This window comes from Pan paniscus, chromosome 1 (assembly GCF_029289425.2).
Source record: "Pan paniscus chromosome 1, NHGRI_mPanPan1-v2.0_pri, whole genome shotgun sequence".
In the NCBI taxonomy this organism is placed as follows: domain Eukaryota; kingdom Metazoa; phylum Chordata; class Mammalia; order Primates; family Hominidae; genus Pan; species Pan paniscus.
Window position 1 is genome coordinate 149,384,070 of NC_073249.2, and position 22,561 is coordinate 149,406,630.

General features: G+C 41.3%; 1 protein-coding gene across 3 annotated transcripts in view; it reads right to left on the reverse strand.

Moving 5' to 3' along the window:
• The window catches only part of AK5 (adenylate kinase 5), a 280,519-nt gene that overhangs the window by 54,523 nt on the left and 203,435 nt on the right, over positions 1-22,561 (reverse strand). For all 3 annotated transcript variants that reach the window (XM_008959931.5, XM_003807785.6, XM_063607211.1), the window contains exons 9-10: positions 22,512-22,554; positions 19,387-19,431 (exon numbers count right to left, since the gene is read on the reverse strand). In XM_008959931.5, coding sequence (XP_008958179.1) covers positions 19,387-19,431; positions 22,512-22,554 — 88 coding nt within the window. The remainder of the gene's footprint in view (positions 1-19,386; positions 19,432-22,511; positions 22,555-22,561) is intronic.

A 22,561-nucleotide genomic window follows, 5' to 3' on the forward strand; every position in this document is an offset into this window, starting at 1 on the left:
TTTTGTGTTTTTTTTTTACTTTATTTTATTTTTAGTAGAGACAGGGTTTCACCATGTTGGCCAGGCTAGTCTTGAACTCCTGGCCTACAGCTATCCACTTGCCTCGGTCTCCCAAAGTGCCGGGATTACAGGTGTGCACCACCATGTCTGCCCTCTTGTTTTAAAGAAATACTTTTTTCTCCACTGGGAAAGAAATATATGCTCCTTACTGAAGATTTAGATAATTCAGAAAAGTAAAAAGAAGAAGAAAGATAGTTTCGCTCCCCATAGGTAACTGCTAAAGACACATTTTGTTTTGTTTCTCTGCTGCTTTTTTCCCACATGTGGTTTTCTAGTTTGGTTTTCTTTGGGAATCTGTCTGCTCTGATATCTCACCTCTTTGGGCTTCTGGATTCTCATCTGAAAATAAGCTTGTTGATGGAAAATAAGTACCTTGTTGTTCCAAGGTCATTTCCAGCACTATCACCCTAACTTTTGTCTTTGTCAGAGAACTTCGAGATTATCTGTGCTTGCAGTCTATTTGTGCACAGTAAAGGGAAGTGAGACATTCAGGGCAAATGTTAGCTGGATTACATCTGAGGTTTTATGTTCAATTCTAGACCACATCACGGAAACTGGAAGTCTTACACATTGTGATGGGAACATAAAACGGGCACAACTGTTTTGAAGGGCAATTTGGCAATATAAGTAAACAAATCTTAAAAGTTTAATTCATATCTGTGAATTTTACCGTAAGAGAAAAAAATCACTGTTTTAGGACACAGATATTCATCACAGAATTTTTAATAAAAGCAAAAGTTGAAAAAATAATGTATTATGACAACACAATCATAGGTATAAACTGAATAAATTCTATTACAGCAAAATAAAGGAATAGGATGCAGTCATTAAAATGATGAGCTGAAAGAAGACAGCTAGAAAATAATATATACAGTTATATAGTGTGATTCCATCTATGGAAGTTAAAAAATGTCTATGGTAGTCCTTGCAGGGAGCAGTGATGAGGAGGAGACACAAGGGAGATTTCTGAGGTTCTGGTCACGTTCAATTTTCTGATCTTCATCTTGGTAAGACACATGCGTCCAATTAGTGAAATTTCATCAAACAGAATACTTAAGACTTGTGCACTTTTCTGTTTTTGTATTTCGGTTGAATTACAAAAGAACTTTAAAAAATGACATGGCATATTCAGGAATACTATCTTGGAAAGATGCCCATGAGGTTTTGTTAAGTATAAAAAGTAGGTTTTTAAATTATATGATCTCATTCTGATGAAAAATGTATATTAAAAAATATATATATATACACAGAAAAAAACTAAGAGGAATATAAATCAAAATACTAATAGTATTCATTCCCAGGTATTGGGCTGTTTGTGATTTTGTTATTGTTGATACACGTTTTCTAGAATGAAGATGTATTATTTTTTGTAAAAAGAAAAGAAATCCTTAAATTTAAAAATGTTCTCGCCAATCTGTTTTAGGAGAGATTTGGGCTGCATGTGTCTAAAGAGACATGACTTAGGGGGAAATAATAAAAGTAGAATTTATTCATTCATTCCACAAGAAAATGTGAGGAATCCAAATGCGCTAGGCAGTGTAAGGACTGGGGACACAGAGACAAGAAGATAGCACTCTGCTCTTGAGGAACCTGCAATTTACAACAGAAAAAGCTGCATGTTTTTAATTGGATGAAGACATAAATCACAAGAAAAGTGTATATGTCTTCAAATGTTTGAATTGGCAGGGTGGAGAGAAAGCTAATTTTCTCTGTATGGCAGGACTAGACTAAACAGTGAAAATTTTTTTTCAACCCCATTTTTTTTTCTTTTTTTTTGAGACAGTCTCTTGTCACCCAGGCTGGAGTACAGTGGCACAATCTCGGCTCACTGCAACCTCCACCTCCTGGGTTCAAGCAATTCTCCTGCCTCAGCCTTCTGAGTAGCTGGGATTACAGGCGCCCGCCACCACACCTGGCTCATTTTTTTGGTATATTTAGTAGAGACAGGGTTTCACCATGTTGGCTAGGCTGGTCTCGAACTCCTGACCTCAGGTGATCCGTCCGCCTCGGCCTCCCAAAGTGCTGGGATTATAGGTTTGAGCCACTGTGCCCGGCCTCCACCCCAATTTTTAATAAAACCTTATAAACAAATCTATCCAGTCTTAATCAGTTTAACCATAAGGTGAGCTTCTCATAAACCTTTTATAACCCTTTACAAATTCTTGTTAAAGAGCAGATCCATGCTCTAAGAAAACCATGTTGTGCTTTATTCCAAAAGCATGGAAAAAACTGAATAATACCCCTTTAAATTTAGCCAATATGTTCATACACAGAATCTCTTTTACAATTAATTTTTCACAAACCTTCCAAAACTTGCTCAAACATTTAGGTTTATCATATCTAATTTAAAACAATCCTTTAGCCCTCTAAACTAGGCAAAAATGTACATTCCCGTATCTTCTTATAATCTTTTACTAAAAGCACATTTCACTTCCTCACAGGCCTGGCATGTGAAACTGACGGTTTTTAGTAGTCTTAATTACATGTTACAATGTTAACTCTCAGCAATTTTTATCTTTGGTGAAAAACCTGATAGGTGATTTTAATTATGTACTAGATATAGAGCCTAGGACACCAGACAGAAATGCCTAAATATTGGAATTTCTGACAGAGCAGGTTTTGACTCAGTCTTAGGAAGACTTTCCTGTGGACAACAGATGCCCAATAGAAACACACCATCTCCTCTGCTGGGGAGACCAAGTGGATGCAGCCAGCGTCTTCTACTAGGGCTCAAGGCTAGGACAGTGCCACCTGAGTTCACCTATACCACAGCAGGGTGTGAGAGGGGGTGGCATTCCTGGGGCTTTGGTGAGTAGTCCAAGAGGGATTGTTGGGCAGCTCCAAAATAAGGACTTCAAAAGCAGGGGTGCAGCTTCTGCCTACTTGCTATGTTCTCACTTTGAGAGTAAACTGTAGGCCTCTGGGAGGTGCAGCTAAATTCTGCTGCCGCCATGGACATTGTTGGTAACAGCCACTCCACAGATGAGCATCTTCTTCCTATTGTTTTGGTGAGCATGGTCCTACCAGGGAAGATTAAAAACCAAAACTTTTTTTTTTAAAGCCAAATCCACTTTTCCTGGATTTTCCAGGAGGAGGCCTACATTAGACTCTGTCATAGAAACATGATATCTATTTTCTCCTTCTTTGTAAAAAATTAAACCTCATGATTTTTATTGTGGGCACAAGGCTCTCTGAAATACGGACTACATTTATTAGCCTCCCTTGCAGGTAAAAGTGTCCTCCTGACCAATGAGATGTTAGTGGAACTGGTGAATGCAACTTCCAGGCAGGTCCTTAAAGGGAAGAAGCAAGTTCTTCTGCCCCATTTCCTCTTTCCTTTTTAATGGGCTTAGGACATAAGGGCTGGAGCTTCAGCAACCATTTGGGACATGAGATAACTCTGGAGAAGCCACACAAAGGAGCAGAAAAATATAGGGAACCTGAGTCTCTGAGGCCATAGCATGTCATACCACTGCTATGACTGCTTGTACCTAAAATTTACATAAAATAAATTTCTACCTTGTTTAACTGCAGTTATTTTTTTAAAAACTTTCAGCCAAACAAAATCCTAACTGATTCAGAGTTCCAAGTGGGGCAATTGTTATTAGTCATCTATTATTAATAGGATAGTGAATATCCTGACACTCAAAGTACTGAAGTCAAGACTAGATAGTTATCTGTCAGTGATGTTCAAGACTCACTTCTTGACTTGATTAGGGAATTAAGCTAGACTAACCTCTCTTTGAGTTCTGTGCTCCTCCTGCCAAACAGGAGTGAGTGAAATAGGCACAGTCTCTGATTTTACACTATCTAGTGATGTTGTGCAGTGCTGGGGCTAATATTTTAGTTCAGGATTCTTTCTTCTTTGGAGAAGACTAGAAGACAAGGGCTCTAATTTTGTTTGACCTCAGCCACTACTTTAAATGTAAACCTTTTTCTATATTTGCATCCTTCCACCCTTACATTCATGGGCAGTATTAAAAGAAAAAAGTAAAAGGAGAAGGGCTGCATAACAACATTTCGCTCAATGATGAACTGCATAAAGGATGGTCCCGTGATATTATAATACACTGTATTTTTACTGTGTCTTTTCTATGTTGAAATACACAAATACTTACCCATGGTGTTACTATGTATTTATACTATTTGTTATGGTAACATGCTGTATGGGTTTGTAGCCTGGGAGCAATAGGCTATACCATATAGCCTAGGCGCATAATAGGCTACACTGTCTAGGTTTGTGTGAGTACACACTAGGATGCTCTCATAACAAGGAAATTGCCTGACGAGGCATTCCTCAGAATGCACCCCTGTTGTTAAGTGATGCATGACTGTATATGGGAGAATTCGTGGAGGGCAGTTGTCCTCCTGGTGTTTCCTTGCCTGCCCTGCTCACCAGCTCTGGACTGGTCTTCAGTCAACATCACATTCATGCATCCAGGCCTTTCAAGGTTTGGCCCATCTCCTTCCCGTTCCTGGGCTATGAGGGGCATAGCCCTACTGCTGTGATTTGCTCCTAACTTGGAATCTCCCTGCTTGCAATCCCTCTCTCCTCAGCCCTCTCTCAAACTTAGGGAATCCCATCCATTCTTTGAGACTCCCCTCGGTTCTCAGCTTTTCTAGGAAGAGACTCCAACCATTGTGGTTTCTTTGTCCTCTCACCTCTGGTAACCTTCACCAAGTGGCTCTTTTTCAGTTAATTCTACACTGCGCTGTATGGGCTCTGAAGTTTTCATAAGCATGAATTCTGGCTTCACTGAACAGATTATAGGTTCTGGGATGGGTAGGAACATAAACAAAACAAAACAAAACAAAAAACGAACTTCACTGTACTTATCACAACAATGGATAATTCAGCCTTTGCTTATTTTATTTTATTTTTTTTTGTTTGTGAGATGGAGTCTCGCTCTGTTGCCCAGGCTGGAGTGCAGTGGTGCAATCTCGGCTCACTGCAACCTCTGCCGCCTAGGTTCAAGAGTTTCTCCTGCCTCAGCCTCCCGAGTAGCTGGGATTATAGGCACCCACCACATCTGGCTAATTTTTAAATATTTTTAGTAGAGACGGGGTTTCACCATGTTGCTCACTCAGGCTGATCTCGAACTCCTGACCTCAGGTGATCTGCCTGCCTCGGCCTCCTAAAGTGCTGGGATTACAGGAGTGAGCCACCGTGCCTTGCCTTCTTTTGTCTTTAATGGACACTTTATCAACACATCAACTCCAGTACACACTCCATTCTTTGAAGGATGGTGACATTTGGGACCTGTATCCTCAATGTAACTGTTATCTGTTTCGTATTTTGACTTTGCTTCCTCATGGTGCCAGCTACCTAATGGTGGACTAAAACCTGAGTCTAATACGGAAACCGTGTGCTACTTTACTAAGCCAAATTTACCAAAAGCTGTATCTCTTTTTTTGGTTTTATTTATTTTGTGGGAAGGGGTCATAAGGACTTTATAAAGACTCCGCATTGATCCTTCAGGACCAGAGGAAGAGTTTCTTAGTTACGGTTGGTTCTTAAAAATAGCCATGCCTCATTGTTTTACCTCAAACCTCTGCTCTTATCATTATGGCTCTGAGATGGTTATTACTGGAAAACAGATTAGTACATTTGCTTCTGATAATGGGTCTGTATTAGTCACACCTGAGTTTGAGGAACTTGGGGGGAAGTAACTTAATCTGAGCTTTCATCATTTTCCATTCATTCATTCTAAAGACATATACTGAATGCCTACTAAATACCAGGCATCCTGATAGGTGCTGCAGAAGCAAACCAAAAAAAAAAAAAAAAAAAAAAAGAAAGAAAAAGGAAAAAGGGCATGGTCTCTGTCATCTAGGAGATTTAGTAAAGGTCACCCTCCAATCAACTGGCTATCACTGCCTTCTAGCAAATCGTCCTCTGAAGAGGTTCCCAAGGGGGTCTCTCTAGGAGTCTGATGGCTGGCCTCGGCCAGGTTTCTCACTGCTGAACATTCTCTTCCTTTCTCAACAGCAGATGTTGGAATGAGAGGCAGTCTCAGTGCTCGCCTCAACGGCTCCACCCAGACCATGCTGAGGACTTCCAAAAAAACCAGGGTGTTCTGCTTGTGGCTCTTCCCCACCAGCTTTCCCTGCATTGACTACAATAGTCCAAACAGGGTCATACGCAACTGGCCCAAATAGGTTCAATGCACTTTACACCAAGGTCGCTGGGCCGGTGGTGATGGGTGGATGCGTGGCAGTAACGCGTGATCCACTTCCTAGTTGAAGGGATTCCCTGCAGCCTGGCAGAACCAGGAGGAACATCTTCAGAGTCAGTGCCCCAGACAAATATGAGAAAAAATATCACCTGAGTCGCAGTAACATGTCACAGTAAAGCAAAACAGCTACACTCTGTTACAAGAGGAAAGAGTCCTTTTTTGCCTTAACCACCTGATGGTTGGTTTAAATATGTTTTCATTTGCAGCTAAGAAAACACTCAGACTCCTGGTTCAGAGGAGCCTGGAGCAAGTTGGAAAGGAAATACTTTGTGAGTGTTACATTTGGAGGGCCAAAATAGTCACTGACTCCTTAATCACTGGCTTGTTACTCTGCTTCATTCTTCAAGGCAAAAAATGATCTCCTATGGTAAAATGGTCTCCTACAGGGCTGGGTTGTTGTAAACAACTGCAAGAATGTGTCAGCTAGAGGAAATGGCAGCATATAGGCAAGTTTAAGCCCAGGGCTTCAGAGACACATTCTCATTTCAACTGATTGATCTCAGCCAACTACAGCTGGTTGTAGGTGAAACACCACTTAACAGCTCAGTCCCTTAGGGAGTGTTTAATTTTAACAAGGAATGTTGAGGAAGAAACATTGAGGAAACAAACAGGAATTTAACCTCTAAACTTCTGTTACGGTTTCCTCATCTTGTTCCTTTCCTTGTTCCAATTCACTTCTGAACCCATCCTCATCCTCCTTTTCTCAAGACTCTCTCCCTCTCATTGGATGTCTCCCTTCACTCTGCATAGAGTACCTACAGTGACAGGTAATGTTTGTATTCACTAGGAGCCCTGCTGCATGTGCTAACTCATTTCACTCTCCCATCAACCCCATGACCTAGATGCAATCAATACTTCCACATGACAGGTGAAGAAACTGAGGAACAGTGAGTGGAAGGATGATGCCCAAGGTCACACAGCTGTACATGTAGGAGCCGACATTCGAACTCATGTAGTGTTGCTTTTGACTAGAGCCTGTAATGCCTCCCTCTTTATAAAAATGACCTTGAGTCTCTCGTTTTAAAAATATTCCACCCTGAATATTCACTTTGCTTTAAACAGTCTCTTTCAGACTCTTTCAGAGTCAACTTTCTTGAAAGTGTTGTCTGTACAGATCCCCATTTACTTACTTCCTAGTCACCCGTAACCGTCTGGCTTTACCCCTTCCTATTCCTCTGGAACGGCTGTCACCAGTCACCAATAACTCACCTGTTGCCAAACCCCACAGACAATTTTCATTATACTTTAGTGAACCTTTCCCAGAAGAAAATTTTCCTCCCTTGCCTGCTGTGATGCCATTTGCTCTAGATATCCCCCTTTCCTCCCTGTGCTCTTCTCCTCTGGCTCTGGCAGGGCTCTTGGGAAGGTTTCAGGTCTTAGCTCTCTTCCAGCCTCACCCTCCCTAAGTTCACTGGGTGACTTCTTGCACACACATGGCTTCACATCTGTGTCTATAGCCAGAACTTGTATTTTTGGTGTCAGCTGTGAAAAATCTCGTTTAATGTACATCACTGCTTGGATATCCCATAAGCATCTCAATCTTAAGATGTTTAAAACTGGCCAGGTGCAGTGGCTCATGCCTGTAATCCCAGTGCTTTGGGAGGCCAAGGCAGGTGGATGGCTTGAGCCCAAGAGTTCAAAACCAGCCTGGGCAACATGGTGAAAATACAAAATACTCTACCAAATAAGCCGGGCGTGGTGGTGCATGTCTGTAGTCTCAGCTACTCCGGGGGCTGAGGTGGGAGGATCACCTGAACTTGGGAAGTCGGGGTTGCAGTGAGCCATGATTGCACCACTGCACTTCAGCCTGGGTGAGAAAGGCTGACAACAGCAAACAAAAAAGTTTAAAACTAAACTCATCTGTCTCTCAAACTCTATTTCTTCTGCAAATTCCTTCTCTTTTCATGGCACTTCTGTCTCTGGAATTGGTTCCTTCCAGTGGGTTCTTGGTCTCACTCACTTCAAGAATGAAGCCACGGACCCTCGTGGTGACTGTTACAGTTCATGAAGATGGTGTGTCCGGAGTTTGTTCCTTCACATGTTCGGATGTGTCCTGAGTTTCTTCCTTCCGGTGGGTTTGTGGTGTTGCTTGACTTCAGGAGTGAAGCCGCAGACCTTTGCAGTGAGTGTTACAGCTCTTAAAGGTGGCACGTCCGGAGTTGTTTGTTCCTCCTGGTGGGTTCATGGTCTCGGGGACTTCAGGAGTGAAGCCGCAGACCTTCGCAGTGAGCGTTACAGCTCTTAAAGGTGGCACGTCCGGAGTTGTTTGTTCCTCCCAGTGGGTTCGTGGTCTTGCTGCCTTCAGGAGTGAAGCCACCAGTGAGTGTTACAGCTCATAAAGGTAGTGCAGACCCAAAAAGTGATCAGCAGCAGCAAGATTTATTGTGAAAAGCGAAAGAACAATGCTTCCGCAGAATGGAATGGGACCCCAGTGGGTTGCTGCTGCTGGCTGGGGTGGCCAGCTTTTATTCCCTTATTTGTCCCTGCCCATATCCTGTTGATTGGTCCATTTTACAGAGTGCCGATTGGTCCATTTTACAGCGTGCCGATTAGTCCATTTTACAGAGTGCTGATTGGCCCATTTTACAGAGTGCTGATTGGTCCATTTTACAGAATGCCGATTGGTGCATTTTTACAGAGTGCTGATTGGTGCGTTTACAATCCTTTAGCTAGACACAGAGTGCTGATTGGTGCATTTACAATCCTTTAGCTAGACACAAAAGTTCTCCAAGTCCCCACCCAACCCAGAAGCCCAGCTGGCTTCACCTCTCACTTCCATCCATGTGGCTGTCTAAACCAGCTGCTTCTGAGACATGCTCATGTCCTTTCATTCACCTGTTCCCATAATGGATCTTTATGGTCCATTGATTCTGCCTCCTAAATCTCTTGGATCTGCTTTTCTTTTTTGACCTCAACTGTCTCCTTTTTCCTTACCTGAATGACCATTCTGATGACCTTGGCTGACCTCCTGCTGAAGCCTAGGCTTCCTGTCCTGGTTGGCAGAGTGCTCCATCTGAAGTTGGAAGCTGATGATGTGTCACTGAGTAAAAGCCTTCATGGCACCTCACTGCCACAGGATGAAGTTCATACTATCTCTCCTGGGATCACAGTCTCTCATGATCCAGATTTTGCCTTGTCTTCAGCTCTGCTCTTACCACTTCCCATCCATCTCATCTCTGAGGCTGCCTCCTGCACACACCATTCCCTCAGTCCTTGCCTTAGACTCACCCCCACTTTCTTCCCACTTAGCACTTGGCCAATTCCTTTTCTTCTTTTGGACTCAGCTCCGACTTCCTCTCTCAACTCTGATCCCTACTTCAGTCTTGCTCCCCATTGCCTGTGCCTCTGCCATTGCGTGTGCCAAGCTGTGCTATTTGTTGGCTTCCTCCCTACAACATGAGCTCCTTTAGACTGGGAAGCCTTGCCTTTCATCTTTGTATCCTTAGGCTGCCATTTTGCTGATATATAGTAGAAACTCAATAAATGTGTCAAATGAACTAACAAAATTCACCCAAAGCCATATATACCTAATGGATGAATGTACTATAGCAGAGAGAGAATATCTTTATCATGTGGGGAGTTTAAGCACCCCCCTTTAAGTCTATATATCTGCTTGTGTAGGATTTTTCCCCTCCACCTCCATACTAGGCCACTGTTTGAGATCAGTATACAGGGGAGCTTCTCCATCCCACCCACAGAGAAAATCTCAGCATGACCAGGTTCCCTCAGACCCACCCAGCATCACACGCTCAAACACTTGCTGATTGCTGCCAATGGCCCTCAGAAGTAGTTTTGGCAGTGCTCACAAAACAAGTGCCTATGCTATTTCTTTACGGTAAAAGACATAGCATAAATTCTAAAATCACTGTACTTTCAGTGATGGTTTAGGGTACTTTTATGGGTTCAAATTGTTTCCTGTTTTGAAGTTAAAATGGAATTTTACATACTTGAGAGAAACATGGCTGGGGTAGACAGAGGTCTTTGTCATTAATATTCACTTGCTATCGTATTTGACCTTTGTTTTCAGACACCAATGGCTAGATACATAGGAGCAAAGTAAAACAGAAAATTGCAGTACTTATTCAAATAATTATGGCAAACATCTCTCACCCACTATATTCCCACAACTTCACCTACATTTTGGTTTCCTTGCTTTTACAGACACTTTTAGAGCATGGGCTTTGATGTCTGAGAAACTTGGGTCTGAGTCTCAATTCTGTCACTTATTAACTGTGTAACCTTGGGAAAGTTATTTAACCTTTTTGAGCCTTGATTTCTTCCATTTCTTCCCTGTAAAATGGGGAAGAATATGAGTGCTGATGACTGGTGTGAGGATTAAATAAGATACTGCATATGGGGGCCGGGTGTGGTGGCTCACACCTGTAATCCCAGCATTTCAGGAGGCCGAGGCAGGCAGATCACGAGGTCAGGATATTGAGACCATCCTGGCTAACACGGTGAAACCCCGTCTCTATTAAAAATACAAAAAAATTAGCCGAGCATGGTGACGGGCACCTGTAGTCCCAGCTACCCGGGAGGCTGAGGCAGGAGAATGGCGTGAACCTGGAAGGCGGAGCTTGTAGTGAGTTCAGATAGAGCCACTGCACTCCAGCCTGGGCAACAGAGCAAGACTCCGTCTCAAAAAGAAAAAAAAAAGATAATGCATAGGAAGACAGCACAGTATCTGGAACACAGTAAGTCACCAGTATATGTTAGTTTTAATCTTGCTATTAGGTAATAAAAATGAATATTTTAGGCTAGAGGATGGGGTTTTTGACTTATTTAATTGCCTTCATGCTTCACTTCCTTGGGCTATGTCTCTGTTGTACAAGTTTCCAATTAAGAGAACAGTTAACAATGTGTTAACTTGTTAGTCGCTCAAATTTGGAGTTGACAGAGATTTTATTATTTTAAAAGAAATCCAGAGGAGATAAGGGGTTGGCCCAAGGGTACACAGAACTTGGATACAAACACAAGACTTTGGGTATTCTCTCCTCTCCAGTGCTGGGGCCTGCTAGATCCTGCAGCATCTGCTACTGCCCCCTGATCATTCAGAGTGGCTCTCTAAACAAGCAAAAGAGGCTCTCAGTGAGTCAGCCTGGAGAAGTCCCTTAACTCAATTGCTAATCAGTAACCAGGATAACACAGACAAGGAACATTGGCCATTTCCTTGAATACACTTAGCCTTTAGTGAACAGGCCAGATACCTAAAACTTCATCAGGTGACTCAGCTGGTGAATTAATAGTGCTTCCAAAGATTTCAACCAATGGGTAGAGACACAATGAGTATGAGGCCTCCATTCCCTTTACTGGTAACCTCATGTACTTGGGCTCTTTTCTGTTTAGCAGTAATTTGCCCTTCTAGATGAGTCCTAAATTCCTGCCATGTCATGCAGTGTTGCAAGGGCTGTTTTATGTCTTTTTGAATTTCACGGTTCTTTGAGCATAATAAGCCCTTGATAAAGGCTTATTAATTTGCTTTGATTAAATGAAGAATGCATTGCATTCTAGTTCAACATTACTTGGAGCCCTTTTGCAGTGAAAAGGTTTGTATCATTAAGTAGGTTCATTGTCACCACAAAATGCCCACATTTCTCCAACATTAGGAAGATATCTCATTAGTTGGTAAATGCATTTGAGGCTCTCTTGGAAAGTAGTCCAATGTCTCTTTTTCTTTACTCTACCATCCTGAATGGCCTGGACTTTGAAAATACAGGTGTCGGGCCTGGAAGAGTGTGAAAGAGGCCCTTGTGTCTGCATCCCTTCAGGAGAGAAAGAACTGTGGAGATCTGGTGCCTGTGTTTGGAGCTGGAACAGTGCTCCAGTTGGGCCAGGCCAAAGGCTGGAGAGTCAGATGGCAACTTATTTTGTAGGTGATCCCAGCTGTATGTGTCAGGGTTCTCCAGAGAAACAGAAGCGACTGGATGTATATATCCTGTTGCTTATTATTCCCATTATAAGCCCATATATACATATGGGCTCATTATGATAATTGGTTCACTCCATTATAGAGGCCAAGGAGTTCCATAATAGGCCTTCTATAAGCAGAGGAACAGGGAAGGTGGGGGGGTATAGTTCAGTCTGAGTCCAAAGGCCTGAGAACCTGGGGGGGGGGGGGCTGCTGGTGTCCAAGGGCAGGAGAAAATGGATGACCCAGCTCCAGAAGAGAGAGAGCAAATTCATCTTTCCTCGGCCTTTTTGTTCTAGCTGAGCCAGAACAGATTGGATGGTGCCCACCCACACTGGTGAGGGTGGATCTTCCTTACTCAGTCCACTGATTCAAATGCCAATCTCTTCTGGAAATACTTTCACAGACACAGACAGAAATAATGCTCTACCAGCTAGCTGTGTATCCCTTAACCCAGTCAAGTTGACACCTAAAATTAACCATCACACCTGCCCCTAGCTCATGAGCTGCCCGATTTCACTTCAGAGTGGAAACACAATCAAATCCAGTCTGGGTTTTCTTAGTCCAATCCAGTGATTTCTGATAACCTTGATAGTCCAGTTCAAAGTTCAGTCTCCATGTCAGGGCCATTCTCCCACCTTGCAGGTTTTCTTTGCCCTCCCTTCAGTTCTCGTTCTTCCTGGTGCTGTTGCTCCCCTAGGCTGTACCCCCTCCACCTTCCATCCAGCCCCCTGCTTTGGGACCTCCTGCTACAGTCCTCTTTGTCTTCTTCTGACAAGTGCACAGACTTTCCTTTTAGTTATCCCTTGCACTACTGGGCACAGAGAAACACTCAGAACTTTTTCCGGGCCTACAGGAGCCCAGAGAAACAGGGCTTTCAGCAGATGCACTATTTTCCCCCTGACATCTTCCTCACATTTTTGAGGTTATTTGCTTGGAAAGGCACAAGGAACTTTTTCCCTTTGAGATCCCTAAGTGCTAAATCTGGGGTTTCTCTCTGTCCTACGTATGTGCTCAACACACCCACCCCAACCCCCAAGTAACCCCACGGTGGTGGTTCTCAAAGTGTGGTCCACAGACATTAGAGGTCCCCTATATTCATTATAACACTAAGAGGTTATTAGCATTTCGGAGGTGGTGCAGAAGCAATGGTTGTAAACCTGTGGTGCACGGCAGCAGTGTTATTAGTCCTGCTGTACTAGTTGTGTGCTTCATTACCATGTACTCACAGTAAAAAACAGAGAAAAGAAAGAAAATGCCAATGTTACATAAGAATGCCCTTGATGAAGCAGTAAAAAAGACACATTTTATTTAATTTTTACCCTTAAGCACACATCATTTTAATATTTTGTGTGACAAAATGGGAAATACGCATAAGGCCCTTTAGCACACCTATGGTTTTTGCTTTTGTTTTGGGAAAAGCACTTGTGTGATTATTTAAGTAGCTGAATCAGTTGCTTTTAAAAGTGAACACTGTATCTACTTTCTGAAAGAGCATCTAACAAACAAACTGTGGTTTTTTTCAGACTTGAGAATCTGGCAGAAATTTTCTTGAAAATAAATAAAGCCTGTCACTTCAAGAAAAAACAAAAACAACAGGCAGTGTTTTTTGCAAAAATCCATGCTTTCAACCTCCAGATCCACCACTTAGTATCTAATAACTGAACTCCCTAATGTCTTACTTGAAAAATCAGGAGAGTAATAGTGCTTACTCCAGAGGATGGATAGGAGCATTCAATAAGATAACATTATAAAGTGCTTTATGTAGTGTCTGGTACGTGTTAACTGCTCAATAAATGTTGACTGCTATTACAGCTACACTGAGTTAAAATAATCCGAGTTCTTTCATATTTAATTTAACCAAATACGTGGGTCAATTCCATCAAAAGTGCTCATGTTAAGCAGCAGGTAGATACTTTAAATAATCAATTCATGGCTGAGCACGGTGACTCATGCCTGTAATCCCAGCACTTTGGGAGGCCTAGGCCGGTGGATCACGAGGTCAGGAGTTCGAGACCAGCCTGGCCAACATGGTGAAACCCCGTCTCTACTAAAAACACAATAATTAGCCGGGCGCCATGGCAGGCGCCTGTAATCCCACCTACTCGGGAGGCTGAGGCAGGAGAATCACTTGAAAACAGAAGGCGGAGGTTGCAGTGAGCCGAGATAGCACCACTGCACTCCAGCCTGGGAGAAAGAGCAAAACTCCATCTCAAAAAAAAAAAAAAAAAAAAATTCAATTCATGTTTTTTTAATAATAAGGCAATAATGAAATGGCAACATGGCTATAATGAAATAGTGCCAGGCATTGCAATATTGAGTTTCAAGCAAAAATTCTTATTTCTCCAGTTTTCCTTAGGAAAATAGATAGGACTATTTTTGTAGTGGTTAAAAATGCACAAATTAACATAAAATATTGCTAAAATACCTCCCAAAGTTCACTACTTAAAAACAGTTTATCACAGCATCAATGCCAATGTACACCAGGCCACGTGTGTCCCTGACACATTGAAAGCTATGGCCTTTGAATGATGTCTTGATCATTATGTTGTTAATACCATACCTCACCTGAAAAGTCAGATGTGTTTCCCAAATTGGAGCACTTCTACCCAAGCTTTGGATATAAATTAGTAGGAATTTAGATTATGTCACATTTTGGGCATAGGCAGGCAATGAAAAATGGAGAAGGGAAAAAGACGCCAGAATAAATGGGCTCATAGCAAAATAATGATCAAGAGATTAAAAAAAAAAAAAGAGAAAAGGAAAGAAATGTACCAGGAAAGGTTGTGAAAAACTGTAGGAACCTGTTAGTGGGACATAATGAGGCCCTTTAAAGGATATTTTTCCATTTTCCAAATAATTTTCAGTTTTCAGAAGTGATTGAGCTCCTGTCTTGTATATCAGTGCAGGTTCTTATATCTTGTATGTGAACAACCGAAGTCCATAGAATCTTTTTCAATCCTTTCGATCATCTGGTCCTACCCTGTGGGAATCCCTTCTTTGTTTTTTGAAAAGTATTTCTTTATAAACAGCTACTGAGCTGCTTTCTTCGGGAACAAGAATGTATAGTCACACATTATTCAAAGGGTGGACTGGGTCCGTCCTTGCCACCTTCCCCTTTGGTGCAGATGGTACACTTGCCCTGAACATTTTTTCCACTCAGATGACCATCAGGGCTATCACTTGCTCCCACCTGTGACTACTGCCCTGCAAATGAGCAAGAAACAGCACCAGCTCAGGGGAAAAGTTGCTTTTGCTTGCTCTCAGTGAGAGGGTAGCAGCTTCATGGAGAAAGGAGCATCTGATTAGGCTCCTAATTAACATGAAAACCATCCTGCAAGAAACAGCCACAGCAGCAACAAGCTGCTTGTCAGTTCTAGGCCAGGAATTCCAATTGCAATTTTGGTTGTTATGGAAACAGACCACACTGCTTCTTAAAGAATTCATTATTCCAACAAATATTTGTTGTTCTAGTCATTAAGTAGTACCCAAATGAATGATGTAGACACAAGGGAGGAGGAGCACAGAGGAGGAAGGATGGTGATTACAGCGGAGTTCTCGGGGAGCTAGAACTTAACCCTGACCTTGGGGCATGATTAATAGGGGAGAAGACATTTCAAGTGAAAGGGCTGGCAAAGTGCGACAAGCTCAAGCAATAATAAGGATGCAGGTGTGGCTGGAGCCAAAGATTGACATGGGAGTGTGGTGGGAAATGGGAAAGACCAGAAGGCCAGTCTAAGAAGTCTGGACCTTTCTGTGGACAAAAAGGATCTAATGGATATGTTAAAACAGGGGAAGAATGCTTTAGGCATATTAATTTTGTCTTAAGGCGAATAGTGAAGATGTCAACCTAGACTCTGGCTAATACTGCAGCCCCAGTGTTTTTCGGGTATATGCCAAGACAATAATTTGAAAAGTGACAATCCAGTCATCTTCTCAAATAGACAAAACCACTCTGTTTCACTGAAAGTGAACTCATCAAAACAGCTATGGGTGTGTCTATGACATCTGGAATATTTTTATAAGGTTAAATTAACTTACAATAAAGCAGTCCCAAAATACCATTCTGCCACCTGTCAAGGACATATTTAGAACTAAGGCCTTAATTCTCAGAGTCCAGTATGTACAGTAGAAGAAGAGCAGTCATTTTCCCTTGTATCACAGTGGCTTTGTACCTTCTATGGCCCAAACAGCAAGCTGAAATCTCTTTTACTAGAAGAGTGACTGATCAGTAAATTGAAATACAGGAGAGTTTTGTTAGATAGAAGAAAAATCTTTTGCTCAGTGCAGCAATTCTTAGAGGGTGGTCTGTGGACCCTTGGAGGTCTCGAGCTTTGTCTAATTCCAAAGATCTTCTACTGTGCTGTTTGACATTTTGAAGGGCACAGGACTTAGTAACAGGTGAGGTCTTTAGTTATGCCTAGAGAGAAGGAAGTGGCATTTGACAACGCATTTCACAGTTCAACTGTGAGTGTTAAACAATGGATAAATCTGAAGTAATATTACTGCCAAGACAGTAACAACCACCACAAAACATACTGTATTATTTTTGGAAGCTTCTTTGGACCACATTATTAAAAACACAGATTTCTATGTGATAATAAAGGGCTCTGTGATGGTTAATACTGAGTGTGGACTTGATTGGATTGAAGGATACAAAGTATTGATCCTGGGTGTGTCTGTGAGGCTGTTGCCAAAAGGGATTAACATTTGAGTCAGTGGTCTGAGGAAGGCAGATCCACTCTTAATCTGGTGGGCACAATCTAATCAGCTGCCAGCAAATACAAAGCAGGCAGAAACATGTGAAAAGGAGAGACTGGCCTACCCTTTCAGCCTGCATGTTTCCCCCGTGCTGGATGCTTCCTACCCTCAAACTCCAAGTTCTTCAGTTTTGCGACTCGGACTGGCTCTCCTTGCTCCTAAGCTTGCAGACAGCCTGTTGTGGGACCTTGTGATCACGTAAGTTAATACTTAATAAATTCCTATATGTATATATGTATTCTATTAGTTCTGTCCCTCTAGAGAACGCTGACTAATACAGGCTCCTACTGTGAATTCCTAGCTGTCAAGTTTAAAGGGTCTCCCCTTTTCCTAACTTGGCTCCTAATATAAAGATTGAATAGAAAATATAAGACTCTGTGTATGGTCTGGATGCCAGGAAAATTGATTATTAAAACTTACGTGGAAAAGGGAATTTTAGTAATCTATAGCACAACTAATTTTCCTTTGCAATTATGACATTGGGTTACTCTTCAATAAGAGATATAAGCAATATATAGTTTTACTTTCTGAAAAAAACGTAAAATAAGTGTGGGAAGAGTCCACCCAGTTTCCACAGTTAAGGTCAGCTAGAGGTAAGCAGATGACAACTGGACCTAAGGTAGGTCTCAAGAATTCCTACTGCTTGACACATACTGTTCTCTTTGCCTCCTCTCACCTCCCATTCATCCTTTCACGGGGCCCATCTCTCCTTTTATCTCTCTGCTTAAATGTTACATTCTTAGGGAAGCCTTCCCTGGTCACCCTCTCTAAAGTAATCACCTAATTTTACTCCAAACACTTGACCCAGGTTGTTCCCTATTTCAGCTCTTTGGTTCCTTCCTAATACTTTTCAATCTTAATGATATATCCATTATTCTCTTCATCTAAGATGGCAGCTCTGTGACTCCTCACTGCCCAGCAGGGGTCCAACAGTCAATAAGCATGTGTCAGATGGCTGAATGTGTGAGACAGCTTGCGTTCAGGTTAACAACCAACACAACTGAGTGGCGGAGGAGGGAGAAGCCTGGAGTGAGGAACTACAGTCAGAGACCCTGGTCCCCTCCCTGATACCAGTTAATTGAATGACTGTGATCAGACCCCTTAACTTCTCTGGGCCTCAGTTTCCTCATCTAACAATGAGGGAACTTTACCCAGAGATTTCCAAGGAGGCACTCTGATCTTAACTTGCAAGAGTCTTAAGTTTATCTGATTATATTTCCGTAGTGTTGACAACCATTCTTTTCCCACTCATTGAGGAGGTGTGGACCTTTTCATTATTTCTGAATATAAATAGACATTTTCTGGAAAATGTACAGGTAGGTGTACTAATTTTCTGAGGCACTTGAATGATTAGAGGAAAAAGTACTAAGTTTTGAAAGGATAATATTTGTCCTTTTTTTGTGCATTTTAAACTACTGCACAACTAGTTCCCTTTATTTCCATGAGGAAAACTGGAAATCTGGCTCTCACACACTCATTAGCTTCATAATCTTGGACAAATTCCTTAACCTTTGTGAGTCTCATTTTTCTTGTCTATGTAATAGATATGTAATAGGAATAGACTAGGTAATGGGATTGTATAAGGATTAATTGAGATAACCTGGAGCATAGTGGGTGCTCAGAAAATGTTGGTAAACCTCGAACACATTTTCTCCCACAATTAATCCATCAATAAGTTTCACTGTACTAGAGCAAAGAGCAAATTAGATAGTTTTTACTGTTTGCTGTATAGAATCAGGATCTGGCTATTGAGGTATATTTGAACATGAGGCAATTGATGCATTCAGTTTAGGAAGGAGGGGGTCAGTGTTTAAACTGAAAAGATGTGTGTTAGATTTTAATACATGACAACCTCTTACTTTTTTAATGCACTTTGTTATTGTAGAGCTAAACTCAGAAGTTTGACATTCTTTCAAGCCCTACTTTTTCCATGCTGAAAAGATACAAATCCCAAAGCAATATAAAACTGCATACGTGAAAGAAATAACCGGAAAACTTGGGGTACTATTTTGACCAAAAAGACTTCAAAACAAGATGAGAAATAAATAGTCTCTTTCACTACCAAATTCCTTTTTTTTTTTGACAGTCTCGCTCTGTCACCCAGGTGGAGTGCAGTGGCGCGATCTCGGCTCACTGCAAGCTCCGCCTCCCGGGTTCACACCATTCTCCTGCCTCAGCCTCCCGAGTAGCTGGGACTACAGGCGCCCGCCACCATGCCCGGCTAATTTTTTTTTGTATTTTTACTAGAGATGGGGTTTCACTGTGTTAGCCAGGATGGTCTCGATCTCCTGACCTCGTGATCTGCCCGCCTTGGCCTCCCACAGTGCTGGGATTACAGGTGTAAGCCACCGCACCTGGCCCACTACCAAATTCTTATTATTAGCAATTGTATTGTTAGAAAATGCAAGGGCTGTTACTCACCAATTATGAAAATAATTTTACACTTTCTCAAATCTTCCATGAAACCTTTAAAATAAGAATAACTTAAGTTATTGGCAAGAAAAACTGTACCGAAGCCCTGGTTTTACTCATATTATATAAAAACCCAAACCTTGTAGTTTTATTTGATAAAAAGCTTGAAGTTGAATAAATGTGTGAATAGGCTACAATTAGTAGGCACCAATGACCATTTCAGTGTTTCTGTTTGTTTGTTTTTTGAGATGGTCTCACCCTGTTGCTCAGGCTGGAGTGCAGTGGCTCGATCTTGGCTCACTGCAACCTCCACCTCTCAGGTTCAAGCCATTCTCCTGTCTCAGCCTCCTGGATAGCTGGGATTATAGGCATGCCACCACACCTGGCTACTTTTTGTATTTTTATTAAAGAGGGGGTTTCACCATGTTGGCCAGGCTGGTCTTGAACTCCTGGCCTCAAGTGATCCACCTGCCTTGGCTTCCGAAAGTCCTGGGATTATATGCATGCCACCACACCTGGCTACTTTTTGTATTTTTATTAAAGAGGTTGTTTCACCATGTTGGCCAGGCTGGTCTTGAACTCCTGGCCTCAAGTGATCCACCTGCCTTGGCCTCCCAAAGTCCTGGGATTACAGGTGTGAGCCACCGTGCCCTGCTCATTTCAGTCTTATTCCCCCACCCTGGTAATGTATTTTTATTTTAACATGCACGATCAACTTTTGGTGGCAAAAATTTACGTCATTTAATAGCATGAATCACAAAGAAAGCTATTTTTAAAAATTACTTTTAAATCATCCTAACTATCTCAGTTTGGTGTTATTTCACATTTAAAACATTTGCTAAGCTTCCTTTATATACAGATGGTTAAAACACAAGTAGAGTATCTGGAAAATAATATTTTAAAAAATAGTTTCACTTAGAGCAAATAATGTTATTTTACATTTAAGGTAGTGATATAAAATTTCCTTTAAAATAAATGTATCTGAGTAACAGCAGTTCATATTTTCTGTAGATAACTACTTTTGAAAGTTAGATCATTATTCTGACAGGAAACATTTTTTAGTGAAATTGGGGTAGTTCATTTATATGCACGATACCACATTTTGTAGGAATTCACAATCAGCTGAGTGAAGCCCCAACTCTACCAGAGAAAGAGAGAGCATGGGGCATGATGAATTGGGTTGGGGACAAAGAGAGGAGAAAGAGCTGGAAACAGAGGATAGAAGTAAGTTTGGGATCGTTGAAACCATATGGTTTCCACAACAAAAAACAAACAAACAAAGAGAATTTTTAAATCAAATCCAGTCTCTTTACAGAATAACCCATGGTGACAGGAAACACCTTACATTGTTTGGAGTTTTCTATTAAAGGCAGATACACTGGTGTTCCTAACATGTGGGACCAGATGGTCATCTCAGGTTCTCCAGCCTGTGAGTTTACATTTACGAAGCTGAGGAACTCTGAGCCTATCTGCAATCTAGGAAAATGGTCCTGGTTATTATTGTGATTTTTTTTTGGTATGATTGTATCCTATTTCAGTTTTTAAAAATAGTTGTTTTAAAATTAATGATGGTACATGACATTCATCTAATGTAGTCATTATAAATTAAGTATATAGTTTTTAATGACATGGGAACATGTTTATGTTGTGATATATACAAAACACTTGGAGATACTTATATATACATATGCATTCTCAACTATGTAAAAATAGATATATAGGCAATGCATTGGAATGAAATGTACCAGAATGTTAACCATGATAATTTATAAGTCATAAGGTTTTAAATGGCTCTTATTTTATACCTTAAAAAATTTCTATAGTATGTGTTAATTTTATCACTAGAATAAAAGAGAAAATTTATTAGGCAATCAATCATCCCCTATCCAGTTGAGACCAAGTTGATTATTTGCACTTAGCTAAGTGACAGCTAAGTTATGGCTCATATATTTGTACCTCTCCTCATGAATCACCAAGATGTCATTTGGTGACTGTGATTTTCACATACTGCTCTTGCCATTATCATCAAATGACACTTTACCCACCACCTTGTGCTCATGGATCTGTGCAGGATTAGAGCTGGGGTTATTTAAAAAGCTAAATCACTTACTTATATGTGTTTAGAATCAATACTATAAACATATTTCCATGACTTATATTATAACTTTTATTACAGGGTAGATATGTTAGAAGGTATTTTTACTTAGGACAATTATGAACCTTTTCTTTTTTGGATAGTCCCAAATTCACATAATCATATCTATTTTCAGTTACATGCATAGCTAGTTATGGGTGGAATTTTTACTTTTTGCAAGACTTTTTTTTTTTTTTTTGAGACGTAGTCTCACTCTGTCGCCAAGAGTGCAATGATGCAAACTTGGCTCACTGAAACCTCATCGTCCTGGGTTCAAGCAATTCTCCTGCCTCAGCCTCCTGAGTAGCTGGGATTACAGGTGTGCACCACCATGCCTTTCTACATTTTTTTGTATTTTTAGTAGAGACAGGGTTTCACCATATTGGCCAGGCTGGTCTTTAATTCCTGACCTCAAGTGATCCGGCCGCCTTGGCCTCCCAAAGTGCTGGGATTACAGGCGTGAGCCACCGCACCTGGCCATTTGCAAAACTTTTAATATGACAAAAATTACAAAGCAGTATAATCCTGGTGTAGGGTAGGTTGAGTTCCAAAGGTACACGTGGAATAGTAACTACCAGGCAGGAAAAATATTTTTGTGTTTCAATTATGTTTAATGAATGTTGAATTAAAGTTTAACAACTCTTTACTGCAGGACTTGTGGGAGCTTTGGATGCTATTATATACTTGGATCTTCCAGTGGGGAGTTGGTGTTAAGCATGTTTCAAAGATATTTGAGTAGAGCATCCTCTTTTCGCTGAGCCTCTCGGGAATCATGTTCTCTGGGCAGTTAAGAAATGCATCACTTAGTAATGCACCCCTTTGGTTCTTTACATGGATGGAGGCAGGAAAGACCCAAAGAGTTCTACTCTTAATCATGCTCCCTGGCCAAGGAAAAAGTGATGCTGTTAATATTTTATCTCTTAAGTTGATGTTTAATTAAAAAGGCATGGTCAAAGTTACTAAAATGACAACTTTGATCTGATCAGTAAGGAAAACTCACCTCCCATAGTGTCCTCTCCAAATACATTTAACTGGTCATCACCCTGTTAA